The sequence below is a fragment of the Exophiala aquamarina genome (genome assembly GCF_000709125.1).
Source record: "Exophiala aquamarina CBS 119918 chromosome Unknown aczIA-supercont1.9, whole genome shotgun sequence".
Lineage (NCBI taxonomy): Eukaryota > Fungi > Ascomycota > Eurotiomycetes > Chaetothyriales > Herpotrichiellaceae > Exophiala > Exophiala aquamarina.
This window is the reverse complement of record NW_013550579.1, coordinates 978222-991720: the sequence shown is the minus strand read 5'-3', so window position 1 is coordinate 991720 and position 13499 is coordinate 978222. Positions and strand designations below refer to the sequence as shown.

Below are 13499 nucleotides of genomic sequence, written 5' to 3'. Positions count from 1 at the left end.
GGAAGGTCGAGTAGTAGGCATGACGAACAGAATCGACGGTTCGGTTTCCAGAGAACAGGTTGAGTGAAGACAGAGAGAAGTTCGAGAGGAAGACTGCGGTGAGAATGGAGATGGTTGTGCGAGTCAAATGCAAGGTAATTGAGGCAGGTGCAGTCACTGTTTTCTTCAATCACCTCCTTCCCATTCCGGAAAACATGGACCTAGGGGGGTAAGAGACGGCGGCACGTGTTGAGCTGCTTTCTTGTCCCTTGTCTCCTATAATTTGTACTTCCTGATGGTTTCATCCATAGAATACTCACTCTGATTGACATTAGCAGACACCGAAGATCAACCATGGGAGTGTAAGAATAGGTCTGTACAGACGACTGCAGGATTCTCTACCGAATTTCAGGGTCGCCCATCCAGTCCGGTGGCTGCAATCTGACCACTTTGCCATGATCTTCATCTGGTTGACTTGTATCTTTCTCTTGCTTATTCTTCCTGTAGACAGTGCTGAATTCTCCTGTAGTCGATGTGTCCCGTGAAAACACTTGAAATCCACGCACATGAGTATCTTTGCCATTCTGGTGGTTTTCACATATTCGAATCTGAACCACCATGGCCTTAAGAACATCTCCTCCCATCTCAGTCTGTTCAGCTTCATGATTTGGGCCCAATGCATCATCGATCCCGCCGCTACCGTAGTCTGCGATCTCATGGTAACGAGTTTCTCTACCTCCAACACCTTCCAACGGAACCTCGATCCATCCTCGAATACCCTCGATACTGCTGTGGGCTTCGCCCGTCTCCGGGTCGACCGTCTCTGTGACCTCCCATGACCCGAATTCTACGAGCCCGCCCTCCGACATGCCCGCAAAGAATTTCATCTTCGTGGGTGTATACGACTCGTCAAGCTCGAAATCTAGGTAAATTCGCATTTTCACGATAGCCACCAGCTTGAAGAAGTGGAGAGTGAGAGTATGAGGCTGCGGTCCATCACTTTGCCAGAATAGTGCAGGATTAGGATTTCTCAGCTGCGCTAGAGCACAACCAGGCTTTGCCGAGGACAAAGTCCACGTAGCCAAGGAAGAAATATCTCGAAGTCCCCTAAGCTGTTTTATATCTTCAGCGTCGTGGTGGACTGATTCCAGGTACGATTGTTCGTCAGCGTGGCCAGTCTCTGATGTCGCCGGAGCTAATGCATTATGCGAGGCTTGCGAACCACCGGGGATATCATCATTTACATGCCCGTTCGCGACAGGTGTTTGTTGAGTTTGTGCTTGATGTCGGCGAGGGATGTTGGTGTCTGGCAGGATTGTCTGGCCTGGGTTGTGGGCAGGAGGGACAGGAGTGGCCAAGAAAGCAGCATGCGGAGGAGTTTCTAGCATGAAAGGGGGGATCGCAGCTGTGATTGCATTCGTAGCCGTTGGTCTGGTGGGAGTCGTGGCGGCAACATCTCTTTCGTGGTGGGCGGCTCTGCGCGGCGCTCGTGGCATATTGATGGGTGTATTGAAGTGTGTATTTCAACAACCGAGTACAATCTCAGCCGGCGTCGATGTGCAGTGAGTTCCCGGCCATGCCTCACAGGCGTGTATGCTTTGTCGGCGTGTGCCTAATCGGGTGGAGGGGCAGAGCAAGACCAATATTCCGCGATGTTGGGCGACGCGGTCGCGCCTTCCAGGCTTGCTAGGCTTGGCGTTATTTCACGTGCACGTCAGAAGCACTTGCTGCTTCAGATGGCTCCTATTGACGTCAGCCTTGCTTGTTCAAGGCACATTCCACTGGTATATCCAGGGCTGTCATGGATCCGACTTAAGCCTCGAAGCGGCTATGCACAAAGAGCAACCTGATCTAACATTCGCTCAAGACTGGAGTTCATGGTCACAACATCTTTTCCGTTGTACTCTACACATGGTAATGTTATTTGTAGGCATTGAGAACCAAATTTGAGTTTCATTTGGTGGAAGAATGCTATATCCGGGAGACAATAGATGTGTTCTTGCATGGAAGGATCAACCTGAGCGTATCGATATTGCAAAATATGCGATCTTCTTTGAAACAGCCATTCGTGGTCATCAAGCCACGTTCATGCCTTGAGCTCGCCGTCAGCGACAGTAAAGTCCTCCCATTCCCTATTAGTTGAGTTCTCTGGCAGCTAAGCTTCCCAGACGGAACATGCATTCTGCCCCACTCTTCAATTTGATTCAGAGGGACCTTGATTCTCGAGGACATGAATACCAGATCTCCCTGACCAACCCACCCGCCGAGAATCCATAGGATTTCAAGGTGAAAACATTCGCTAGTGTTTGGAACCCCAAGCCGAGGACTTCGTGGTTGATGTCGCAATCACTTGGGGTCCATGTCGTGATGCCTCGTCGCCTTAATATACATACCCTGAAGCGAACCTCGTCCAAATTTGTCGGATAAAGGGACCATAGCAGATTGACAAGTCTTCTCGTCTGCTAAATACATGCAGCGGGCTTCTAGCATCTGGGATCGTGCTGGTGGTCCGATTCCCTAAGAGACGGAAATGGCTCCCGCCCAATACCAGGAATGAAAGCCACCAAATTCATCAAATAGCAGCAGAGACGCATCAATCCAGGGCCACAAGTCTTGTTGGCACGGTGCATTGACTGGTTTAGTGTCAAGGATTGACTGGATAAAGCTCAACAATAAATGATATGAAGTCAAGCACGGAGATTTAATGGGTGCCCGACTTAGTTGGCATACGTGCGGGGATTGTGCTTCATCTGAAATGGTAGCCACGCGTGTCCCCAATGCAGAGGACGCGCTGTGCTTGAGGCCAACCACGAGGCAAGCAGGGTCTAACTAAGACCTTTTAACATTCGGCACACTCGAGGCCTTACGGCACGCCCCCTCCCTCCCTGATAGCCTTCGCGAGTTCGCTCTGAGCCCTATCCTCAGCATATCTCTGATACAAAGGGAGGTAGTGCTCGCGATCACTCATTGTGTCCGCGACCGACTTCCTCTCCCCAACTGCCTGACTCCATTTCCGCCAGCGATTCCACAGCTCCTCGTCCGCACCCCCTTGTCCCGGGGCAGGAATGGCAGGGAGTTTCTTGAAATGCTCCAGCACCCAGAGCCTCACGGCCCAAGGCGCCAGCGCAACATCAGCGTAGCTGAATTCCTTGCCGAGGAAGAACGGGCCTTCGGGCTCAGCTTCCTTGATCCAGGTCTTCAGAGAAGTGTGAAAGTCGCCATATGCCTTGTCCAGAGTATATGGGCTTCTCTCGGTATGCTGGAGCACCTTATGGTAGGCTGGGATGATGCGTGTGGTGATATGGTCGACCCAGACTTTCATGCGCGCCTTTTCGTATGGATCCTTCGGGAAAAGAGGACTCTGCTCCGGATACGACTCATCTAGGTATTCGGAGATCAAGTTCGACTCGATCAGCGGCTTTTCAGATCCGTCCTTTTGCGGGGCACCCAATGTCGGAACAAGTCCACGAGGATTCAGCTTCAAAAAGCTTGCCAAGTCAGTCTGATTCGGGAACTGCGGGCGCTCCACGATGGCGGGTAATAAATACCTTTCTTCCTTTAAGTAAGGATTTATTTCCACATATCTATAAGGGATATTTTTCTCTTCCAGAGTGATCCATGATCTTTGGACAAACGGGCAGAACCACCCGGAGTATAATGTGATGGGCTCTTTCTTTTGGTGCTGAGCGACGATATCAGCGGCCTTGCCTGTCGCGCTTGGATGAATTTCAGCGTCAGGAATCGCCATCGGGACAGATAGTATGAGGCTGAATAGGAGGACTGGAGCGGACTCGATGCAACGAGTTTCAAGGAATTGCTCCTCTTGTCGTCAGGAGCTATCTGATCAACTTCATTGTCACTAAATGTCTCTCTCTGATTATTAGTAATACGAGACTCCAAATCGCTGACGCAATCGCCCATTCAGCGAAAATCATTCCGAGAAGTGCGGGGCCGAGGGGCTTCAAACTGGGGTATATGAGCGTAGCCGGCACAACAGGTAAAGCCCAACGGCTATGTCCGCGAACAGAATATGAAGGGGTTTTCTGCGAGAAGGCTGAGGAAGTATAATATTATCCAAGGGGCTCCTTGGCCGTTTGGAATACAAAGGTCTTCAATCTTTATGATTACACGATCTCACGTACTCCTCGCATGAATGCGTTTGAGATCCTCGCCTTCCAAGCCATTGTGCCCAGACTTCACCAGTTCGTCAATGGCTTCATCTACCGTGGGATCGCTGGCACTGCCATCAAGAAGATCAAACCATCCGCGAGTGTCATCCCTCAACAAGAGAGCCAATGCCACGTTGGCCACTGTCTCTCGACTGACCTTTCCTCCTACATCGTACCAAGTTAGCACATGAGTTCTGTAAAGCTGCAATCCATTCCATCAAGGTCCCAGCAAGAACAGTAACCACTTAGAAACTTACTAGACGAAGTCTTTCCCAACGAAACCCGCTCCGAAGGTGGGTCATCACTGAGGGTGCCAGGGCGTAGATTGATAGACTGGAACGACTTGTCGCCGCTCTCGAGGCGTTTCTGAGTCAAGGCCTCCAGATGCTCGTCGGCCTCGACCTTGGCTTTGAAATAATCCGGGAGTACATTGTTGTTGACGTGATCTGCTGCTTTCTTGTCTTCATCACTCCACCAAGGAGGATATCCCTTCCGGGAAGCAATGTAGGACACCAGGAGGAACTTGGAAATGCTCGGTGTCGCCAACGACGCTGAGATGTATGCCTTTGCAGCTACCTCATCAACCGCCTTCGTTCTCGAGGCGCCGCCCTTCCCGCCCGCGCCTTGAATGAATCAGTATTAGAGTGAGTCTTCTATAAGTCCTTGCCTTTCAACCATCGCCCCCGTTGGCCTTACCTGCAGACCAGATGACGACGTCAGGCTTGACCTTGTCAAGCACAATTTGAGCCGTCTGCGCATCCTTCACGTCTTCGAGACTTTCCACTAGAACATCGATCTCGCCCGGGCTCTTTTCTCCCAGGGCTTTAATCTCCGCTTCGTGGTCGCGATTGCGCACCACACTCGTGACATTCCAGTTCTTCGCCAGCAATTTCGGTTGCAGCAGCATTGCTATCTTTCCGTGTCCCCCCAGGACAAGAACTCGTTTGGATGCTGCCATGATTGTTTCGCTCAATGAGACAAGAAAACTTACGCTCAATGGTTTCAGGTCGCGTTAGGCATGGAAGACGACGGCATTAATAGTCCTGGGGCAGTAATCATGCATGTGGGAGTGTATGTGGTAGAGCTCCAGACTTTTATTACGTCATCCGACCCGGGTATGTAATACCGGCACTCAGCCGGCACCCGCCCCGCTTCGTTTACCTAGATATGTCGTCCACCTAGTGAGTATGACCTTTGCCACTTCAATACTCCTATTTCGCCATTTTAGTCCAAAAGTGACCAACATTGTAATTTTCTCATCCTGACAAGCGAGCCAAGCGATGTACCCCGAGATTTCAGGAGACTGCTGCATGCATGGCCCATCAGCCTCCTCCGCGCTCAATGCTACTGCCTTCTTAATGCAAAGCCGTCGGGGTACTGTCCTGAAGCTCCATGCACTTATGCTGATTCAATCTCGATACAGTATGAGCTCCGATGTATGTCAAGTCATGTTCGGCTTCGAATGTTGAAACAACGAACCGTTGACTGAAAAATGAGTAACTCAAAGCTGATCCGTCGCCATGTCCTCGAGGTGGCTAAGTGGGGGATCAATTCTTGTAGGGTAAAAAACTGGGCAGTCCTCTCAATTAGATACTGTATTTGAGGAAGGGAGAGCGAAGCCTCCTGATACGGAAATCATGATAATCTACCTGCAAGGTACCCACAGGACCCTCATTTGTGAGATGGCCAAAACCTGGGGCGAGCTCGTGTCTTCCTAAGGTCTTCCTCAATTCGAGTCATCAGACCAACATATCAAGGCTCGACTATACCCTTACGGTCGTAGCCGATAGGAGGAAGTGGCTGACATCCTGGAGAGGGCCCATTGACGCCAACATCATCATGAGTCGAAAGTCATGAATATGATCTCGAGTGTCCGCCGAGTAGCTGTCCACATACTTGAATAATATCATAGATATGTAGTTTATCAATTCCATGCTGCTGCTGTTTGATCACTTGTCACCATATTTCTTCAACAAGGACTTCAAAATACCCATAGCCCCGGATTTATAGCCACCACCGAAGATAGCCCAGTGATTGAGGTGATGGTAGCTCTCATAGAGCGCCACTCTATCTGCATATTCATTCTCCGGCTCCGTCTTAGGCAGAATGGCATGGTACTCCTTGAAGAAGGAAGACCCAAACCCACCGAACATGTTCATGATCCCAAGGTCATATTCCGAGTGGGCGTTGCAGGCTGAAGGGTCAAACACCACGTCTTCCACGGCGCCGACCTCCTCAGGATTTGTCTGATCCCTCCCCACAAAGCAGCCTTTACTCTTGTTGCCTGACCAGAGGTCGCCATGGACAACGACGGGCTTGATCCCGTCTTTGCCACCCAGATGACCATCTGCGAGGAGTTTCGGCACCACTTCGCTGACCGTCCTCTCCACCACCCTCCGCAGCTCGTGATCCGGGCCGTTATTCTTCTCTCCCCGCTTCAAAATCGCCAAAAGTCGGTGCTTTGTAAAGAAATCCGCCCACGAAGATGTGTACGTATTGCTCTGTGGGGTGTCGCCACAGCAGGTCTGCACGGGGAATCCAAACTGAGGACTTTCATACCCGTCCGGCACGGGCGCGGGCGTCGAATGCAACTTGGCCAGTTTCTGTGCGAGACTCATTCCGGAACCTCCTTTGTTTCTGGAGCCGGCGCCTCCCCGGCCACTGAGGTCCAGAAACTCCGTGGCGAGGAAGTACCCACCTTTGTCTAGCTGGCCCCAGGCAAAGGACTTGGGACAGAGACTCGGTACAGCATCGTGGATGGCGTTGAGGGACGCGTGTTCGCCCTGGAACATGACCGCCGCACCAGACGAGCTCGAGGTCTTTATGAATACTGAAGTTGATGGCGTCGTGATGCGGAACGTCGATGCAAAGCCTGATCCGCCATGTGTGGAGATTTTGGAAGATGCATCCAGAGCTAAAGCGCGGAGGATTGCTGGGTCAATGGATGATGATGATGACGATGGCATGTTCCGCAGGCGAAGTTGTACTACGAGTAGGTTGATGTAGAGTTACGCAAAATCCTGTCTTTATGACCGGCAGATACGAAGAGAAAATCACTATTTCATCCGAACAAAATAAAGTGCTAGTCAAAGTGGTATGATTCCATCTTTGACGGTCACTGACACTCGACTGATGTCAATAGTGGAGAGTGGTGATGACGTTGGTTTGCATCAGGATTTCACATCAATGGAGGGCCAACCCTGTCAATGGACTGTCTAAGAGCATCTAGGTCAATTATATCTTGAAGTGCTCTGCCAAGGACGCGGTTGTTGAGCCTTCCACACTGTCTAGATGCAAATGTACACTGTTCCATGCTATGAGGCTAATTGATCCCGCGGCTAATATCCCGTCTCCGAGTCGATGAATAACTATCAAACGGCCCGAAGAGCCACCAGGACGCCGTCGCTATGCAAAGCCGTGAGGCCACCATCAATACCTTTTGGAGCGCCCTGCGAATCTCTCATCATGCGCTTATTTCCGGCCGGAGCCTGTCACTTTCCCTTTCGGTTTCGCTTCTGCATCACTGTTGACGCCACTACCGGTGCCGCTATCGGTGCCTGCAGCTCTCTTCTTCTGTCTCAAAGTTTGTCCTTGCCCTTCAAAGCGCGGTTTCATTTCCTCACCCGTCACTGGCTCTCCATTTTCATCCACTTTACGCAGAGGCTTTACTTCGTACCCGAAAAATAGCTTGCCTGGAGGAAGGCGTAGTGGTTGCGGCCCCATTGTCTTTCTGGGAAGAGGAGTTTTCGGCGCATTTGAGGAGCTGCCTGCGACAGGAGTGGAGGCATTCGGAGTCGGAGCCTTAGAACCTTTCTTGGAATTAAGCTTGTGACCACCATATAAAAAGTTGGATGACACAGCCTTTGAGCCAGCAGCAGCAGTCGTGGAACTGGGTGCTATGCTGGAGTAGTTGATATTTTGTGCCATGGTCCCTTGGGAATGGACTGAGCCACCATGTGGTCTTCCAATGCCACTCCTTGGTGTGCTCGTACCGCTGGTTCTTTCTGGTGGAACATAACCAAGAGGCGTTGCGAAGTCAACCTCTAGATCTGTCTCCATGGTGACGATGCCATGAGAATTAGTGTCAGGCTTAATCTCGAGGACTGCAATATCGAAGGTTTGATCATTATACTCAAAAGTAAAGATGTCTCCTTTGGTGAGACAGGAGAAGTTTCGGAAGGCATTTTCGAGAACTGCACGAGGGTCTGAGATGTCTAGGAATGCAGGTGATTGAGGCTGTAATTTGATGAATTTGCCGGGTGGTAGGTCTGTTGATTTGATCTGAAGCAGATCACCTGGGTCAAGTTGGAGCGTTTTCATCAACTGTCATTATGCGTCAGTGCTGATACCTGCTTTGCGGAGCTGTGGGCTCATGCTTACCCATTGTGGCAGATATATTCTTCCCTCCTCTGCTGTGAATTCCAGGACACCAGCGTGGGTTGTCTTTCCCGCATTCCCGTTTATCAGTTGAAATAGCATAGGGTATGCGATGTGTAACCGAGTCAACTTGTCGAGTGCAGAGGGTGGAAGGAACACCTTGCCACCAAAGTTGACGCTCGTTCTCTCAGGGCCGCTCATCATAACAACGGGGTAGCAGCGATAATATTCATCGAACTTTCTTGTGGACATGCCGACTGGGGGAGCGCCTCGCATGAACGAGGGATACCCCACCATATCTCCTTGATAATATGCCTACAGAAGTCAGTCCTTGTAGAAATTTAACAGCAAGAGGATCATACCATGACAGGCGAAAGGAATAGCGTGAGTGTGGCAGGCAGGGTACTTCTAGATTCAACGATTCAATGCTCGCCCGGTAGCAAAGGTGAGTTAAAACGGGTCTAACTAATTGAGAAGACCGTGGGATGTGGGGTCTGGAGCAGTTAGAAGAGAAGGGTAGATGTTCTTGCGGTGTCGCGTATTCCGCAAGTTGGATATGAGTCGACTCGTTGGGAGATGATGGTGCAGGCTGAGTGACATGAATCGTCATTGTCGCCTGCCTTTTGAACGACCCCATAGCTGAATGCCGCTTTAACTATACTCTGCCACTAGCTATTTCGACAAAGCCCCTCATGCCGCCTTGTGGTCACATACCTATCACGTGACTTATCCAGCATCTTGATACAGACACCAGCACTCCTTTAGTGATGTTATTACTATCTATTTGATCTTGGTCCGAGAAGTCCTATCACTCAGTTGCGTGTCATAAACCAAGAGGTATTTCACTAGCTATGAAATTGGACTTTTTGTATTCACGAGTCCATGATATTTGGGAGATAATACTCCACCTTTGCATGCAAAGTGACGTAGACAACACTTTCACGCGTCTGGTAATTAATTTAGCACTTCGTCCCCCTACTAGCAGTAGACGCTACCTGTAAATTGAAGAAAGAGACACTTGCCTTAGTAATATCCAACAACGCGGGGCATTCCTGTAACTTGATCAAGCTTCAGAAGAATCAAAGAGCTTTTCAAATTCTAGATGACCAGAAGTTGTGTCTAGACGGCCCATCCCTTAAGCACACAACCCAAAATGTCCTACAAGCCCACCAGCTCGAAACGCGCAGCCGAGGACTACGTGCGCACCACTCATGGACAAGAAGGCTCCTATGACGAGCCGACGAAGAAGCCTCGCTTCGACGTGCGGAACCCATCAGCACTTGCACCAGACGCACTGGAAGACGATGCTGTGCTCGAAGCCGATGTAATTGGAGGACGAGGCCACCAAGTCCGCCGCGGCGCCGTCAACATCGACGGCTATGACTCCGACTCCGACAATGACAACTTCAACGCCCGTGCCGATGCGAAAGATAGAGAACAGAAAATGGCACAGGCGCAGTCAAAGGCAGAAGAGGATAATGATATGTTTGCGGATCTCGAGGAAGACTTCAAGGACGGGGACGACTCGGAAGGTGATGCCGGGACACAAGGCGGGAAGAAGAAAGCTGTGCACTTTCTGAACGCCGACCAGATCGTCGGTCAGGTGGAAAATTCGACGAGTGGGGGACATGTGTCGGCAGATTTCACCCTGAACAGTAGCAAGGGAAAGGGCAAGATCCAGGATCATGAGGTTGAGAGCAGCAGCGACAGTGAGGTGGACGACGAAACGAGAGCCAACGCCGACGACCTTGACCCCGAGCTTGGAGCTGGTAGCAAGAAGACACATGCTCCTAAACTAGACGCATTCAACATGAAGTCGGAGTTGGAAGAAGGTGGATTCGATGATCAAGAAAACTACGTCCGGAAAGCGGCTGACCCAGATGCCAAACACGACGTCTGGCTGGAAGGGATGTCCAAGAAGGAGATCAAGAGGGCCAAAGAAGCTGCCGAAAAACGCGAGGTGGAACGTAGGAGACGTGACCTTGAAAATGATTCCATCTCTACCAGCACAGTGTTGTCCAATCTCATCCTATTGTTGGAACGTGGTGAGACTATCCTTGAGGCTCTAGCACGCCTTGGAAAACCGAAAGATACGAAACCAAAGTGGCATAATAAGAAGAACAAGAAGAACAATGGCATGATCGAGGACGACGCCCCAGCTCATGATGGGGCAGCCGAGCAAGCTCGCCGCAAGAGGGTTGAGGCTATTACAGAAGCAGCAGACATTTTGATGACCAGAGGTCAGGCTGAAATCTATGACAATGAAAGAGAATTGCTCGTACGACAGTACCGAAAAGAGACGGGGGAAGAGTGGAAGGAGCCAGCTGAACAGGACAATGCAGCACTTGCAAATTCTATGGGACAGCTCTGGGAGTACAGGTGGACCGACGCCAGAGACGGCGGGGCCATAAACGGACCCTATGATGCTCATACCATGCAACAATGGAACGATGCTGGATACTTTGGTGAAGGTGTTGAGTTTCGTAGAAAGGATGATGGCGACTGGACCAGGGTGGCGGCCTTTGCCTAAAAACAATGCCCGATATTCCGAATAATTGACTTCCTAAGCATGGAATATTTCAGTGTCAATTCGACCTTCTGCATCTAGGTTGGATGCTTGAGTGTGCTGGAAAGTCATGACACGCCAATTCAACTCTCGTCTCCAGAAAAGGCCGTATGCCAACTTCCTCTCACCAGCTTCGGAAGTGAGACTACCACTCCCAATCATTCTTCGACCCAAGACACAGGCCCGGAATCTTGAGTGAATCATTGCCATACCACAGCATACGCAAGGCTCGTGAGTGAGGTAGAGGTCCAGTCCACTACAGAGATAACCTTCGTTTTTAGGTCCTGACTGCTTAGCTGGAAGCTCTGTTGTCGAATCCGTGGGATTGGTGAGGTTGAGGTTGTTCACTGAAGCTGTCAAATCTCCTAGCACTTTGTCATCATCCTCGTATTGAGATTCAATCGCGGTCAAGACCTGACCGGAGGGCGTTTCCGAACAAGTTGCAACGAATCTGCTGTGTGTTCCTGCTTTGATACGTCTTCGCAGTTCCTTGTTTGCGACCATGGCAATGACACGCATGAGAGCATGGTATTCTGGCCTTCCTTCACAGTTCGAGGTTTTCATGGACTCGCGAGTTCCCGGACCGTCTGACCAGAAACGTGCATCTCCAGCGACGGCCACAACGTTACCGGTTTCCGGATCAACGACCACAGCACCAACAGCTCTTCCATGGCCACCAGCCTTGCCTTGCTCTGCTGCGGTGATCGCCAACTTCATGTATCTATCAGTATCAGGCACTTCGAGAGCTGTCCGGATGCGACGCAACTGGTTGAGAGGTGGAGCATCTTGAAGAACCTGGGCGGCAGGATTGTAGATAGTGGGCCAGTATCGTTCAGTCCAGAGAGCCGCCTGTTCAGCGTTGAGAGGAGCGAAGCGTGGAACCACCGCATCAAAGCAACGTGGAAGACCTTCGACGTCAATGTGTGGCTGGAGAGTAGCCTTGATCAAGTCCCACGTAACCACAGTGTTTGGCAAGAGGAGAAAGATGGTTTGAAGGCCATTTGAATCATAGTCACGACGCCAGGTCAGATCAAGTGGTAAGTGGTGCAGGTTGCATAAACGTCGTAGGTGGCCGAAAGAAGGATTCTTTCCACTAGAAGGAATGATTGGTTTGACGATGCTTCTTTCAGTCAGCTTGTGGTCCGCAGTTATTAGTTGGAGGTATTTTCATACCTCAATGCCTTGCTTGTCAACTTTGCTGGTATCTCGACCACAAAGGCCTGAACTGTGGTTCTGTTAGCATGAGTCTAGGACATGCTGCTGACGTGGCGAACTCACTGAAGACGTCTGATGATCTGTTCTCATGGAGGGTCTTCAACGGCTCAAGGGAGGGTATTTGGTCGGCCATGACTCCAGTGACGGGTGCACTCTTGGTGCATGACTCGAAGAACAAGATGTAGAGAGAAAGCAGAGAAGGTGAAATTGAAAAGAAGAGATAAATAGAGGGTGTGAGTTGTGGTGGTTTAAGAGAGGAAAGAGTGATGGGGGACCTTGTCGTCAAACGACAGGAAAGGGAAAGAACGAGCCTGGTTGTTGCCAGTACTTTCCCAACGTGTAAAGGAAAGGAAAGCGGGCACAATCAGAGGATACTCTACCTTGTGAAGCTCAACTTCTAGACTCCCATCATTACAAGGGAAGTTGTCCGTTGAAGACGATTGTGTGCCCAGGTAGGCTAGTCAGCGCGCTTTATGCTGATTCTGCACAGATACGACTCATCAATAGATGCGTATCAATGAAATTCTTGTAAGATGCGAGGTGCGTGACTACCCCATATTCCTTCACGTCCCATCAGGTAGTGCTAGTGCTGAAATGCTTGGCTCCTACGGCTTTTAGTTGATCCGATCCGATAGCCCATGGCTCAATATCTGCGGGACGAGTAACATTGTTATTAAAGGCACCACGCCAAACACCCTTCTTACCAATATGCAAGCCTGGTAGCGCGGGCTGTTGACACCACTCCACTCCGGTTTTATTGGCTTCGTGAGTGGGTAATATAGAAGTACTGGCCTGACCCAGTACCATTATTCGACGCCAGATACTGCGTGGAATTACTGTGGCTTTACCAAGGAGCAACTTGCATTGGGGTACTTTAATCCTCAAATGTTCAAACTCATTTCTCGATGGAACTAAATCCGCATTGGAGATGGCGGCTGTTGCGAACAGCTGTGACTTAAAGCCCCTACAATACCTTAAGATTTTCTCCCTGTGGAGGCCATGATTTACCACAAGTTCTCAAGCCAGCTTCAGAGGGTAGTCAATTAAAGCGGAAAGGTGCCGTAGAAGTCGTATCCTGCCTTGAGTTAGATGGCCGGCCTGTCTTCAAAAAATGCTATTAGATGAATGTCTATCTTGTCATTGAAGCACCAAGGCAGTATCAGATGGATTGTTTCAAATAGTGCGGTCTGCAG

General features: G+C 50.3%; 7 protein-coding genes across 7 annotated transcripts; 1 reads left to right on the top strand and 6 right to left on the bottom strand.

The window, feature by feature from the left end:
* Window positions 1-377: 377 nt before the first annotated feature.
* On the bottom strand, window positions 378-1475 carry A1O9_09325 (uncharacterized protein; the record flags this gene model as incomplete). The annotated part of the gene is made up of 1 exon (XM_013402018.1): window positions 378-1475. One exon carries the CDS (start codon window positions 1473-1475, stop codon window positions 378-380), a length of 1098 nt encoding a protein of 365 aa, XP_013257472.1.
* A 1367-nt stretch (window positions 1476-2842) lies between these two features.
* A1O9_09324 (uncharacterized protein) lies at window positions 2843-3727 on the bottom strand (the record flags this gene model as incomplete). Its single annotated transcript, XM_013402017.1, has 2 exons — window positions 2843-3467; window positions 3528-3727. The coding sequence occupies 2 exons, from the start codon at window positions 3725-3727 to the stop codon at window positions 2843-2845; spliced, it is 825 nt and encodes a 274-aa protein (XP_013257471.1).
* A 386-nt stretch (window positions 3728-4113) lies between these two features.
* A1O9_09323 (uncharacterized protein) lies at window positions 4114-5106 on the bottom strand (the record flags this gene model as incomplete). The annotated part of the gene is made up of 3 exons (XM_013402016.1): window positions 4114-4313; window positions 4406-4771; window positions 4845-5106. 3 exons carry the CDS (start codon window positions 5104-5106, stop codon window positions 4114-4116), a joined length of 828 nt encoding a protein of 275 aa, XP_013257470.1.
* Window positions 5107-6097: 991 nt separating this feature from the next.
* On the bottom strand, window positions 6098-7114 carry A1O9_09322 (uncharacterized protein; the record flags this gene model as incomplete). Its single annotated transcript, XM_013402015.1, has 1 exon — window positions 6098-7114. One exon carries the CDS (start codon window positions 7112-7114, stop codon window positions 6098-6100), a length of 1017 nt encoding a protein of 338 aa, XP_013257469.1.
* A 505-nt stretch (window positions 7115-7619) lies between these two features.
* On the bottom strand, window positions 7620-8822 carry A1O9_09321 (uncharacterized protein; the record flags this gene model as incomplete). The annotated part of the gene is made up of 2 exons (XM_013402014.1): window positions 7620-8471; window positions 8529-8822. 2 exons carry the CDS (start codon window positions 8820-8822, stop codon window positions 7620-7622), a joined length of 1146 nt encoding a protein of 381 aa, XP_013257468.1.
* An 856-nt stretch (window positions 8823-9678) lies between these two features.
* On the top strand, window positions 9679-11055 carry A1O9_09320 (uncharacterized protein; the record flags this gene model as incomplete). Its single annotated transcript, XM_013402013.1, has 1 exon — window positions 9679-11055. One exon carries the CDS (start codon window positions 9679-9681, stop codon window positions 11053-11055), a length of 1377 nt encoding a protein of 458 aa, XP_013257467.1.
* Window positions 11056-11088: 33 nt separating this feature from the next.
* On the bottom strand, window positions 11089-12439 carry A1O9_09319 (uncharacterized protein; the record flags this gene model as incomplete). Its single annotated transcript, XM_013402012.1, has 3 exons — window positions 11089-12211; window positions 12265-12316; window positions 12370-12439. The coding sequence occupies 3 exons, from the start codon at window positions 12437-12439 to the stop codon at window positions 11089-11091; spliced, it is 1245 nt and encodes a 414-aa protein (XP_013257466.1).
* Window positions 12440-13499: the final 1060 nt, after the last annotated feature.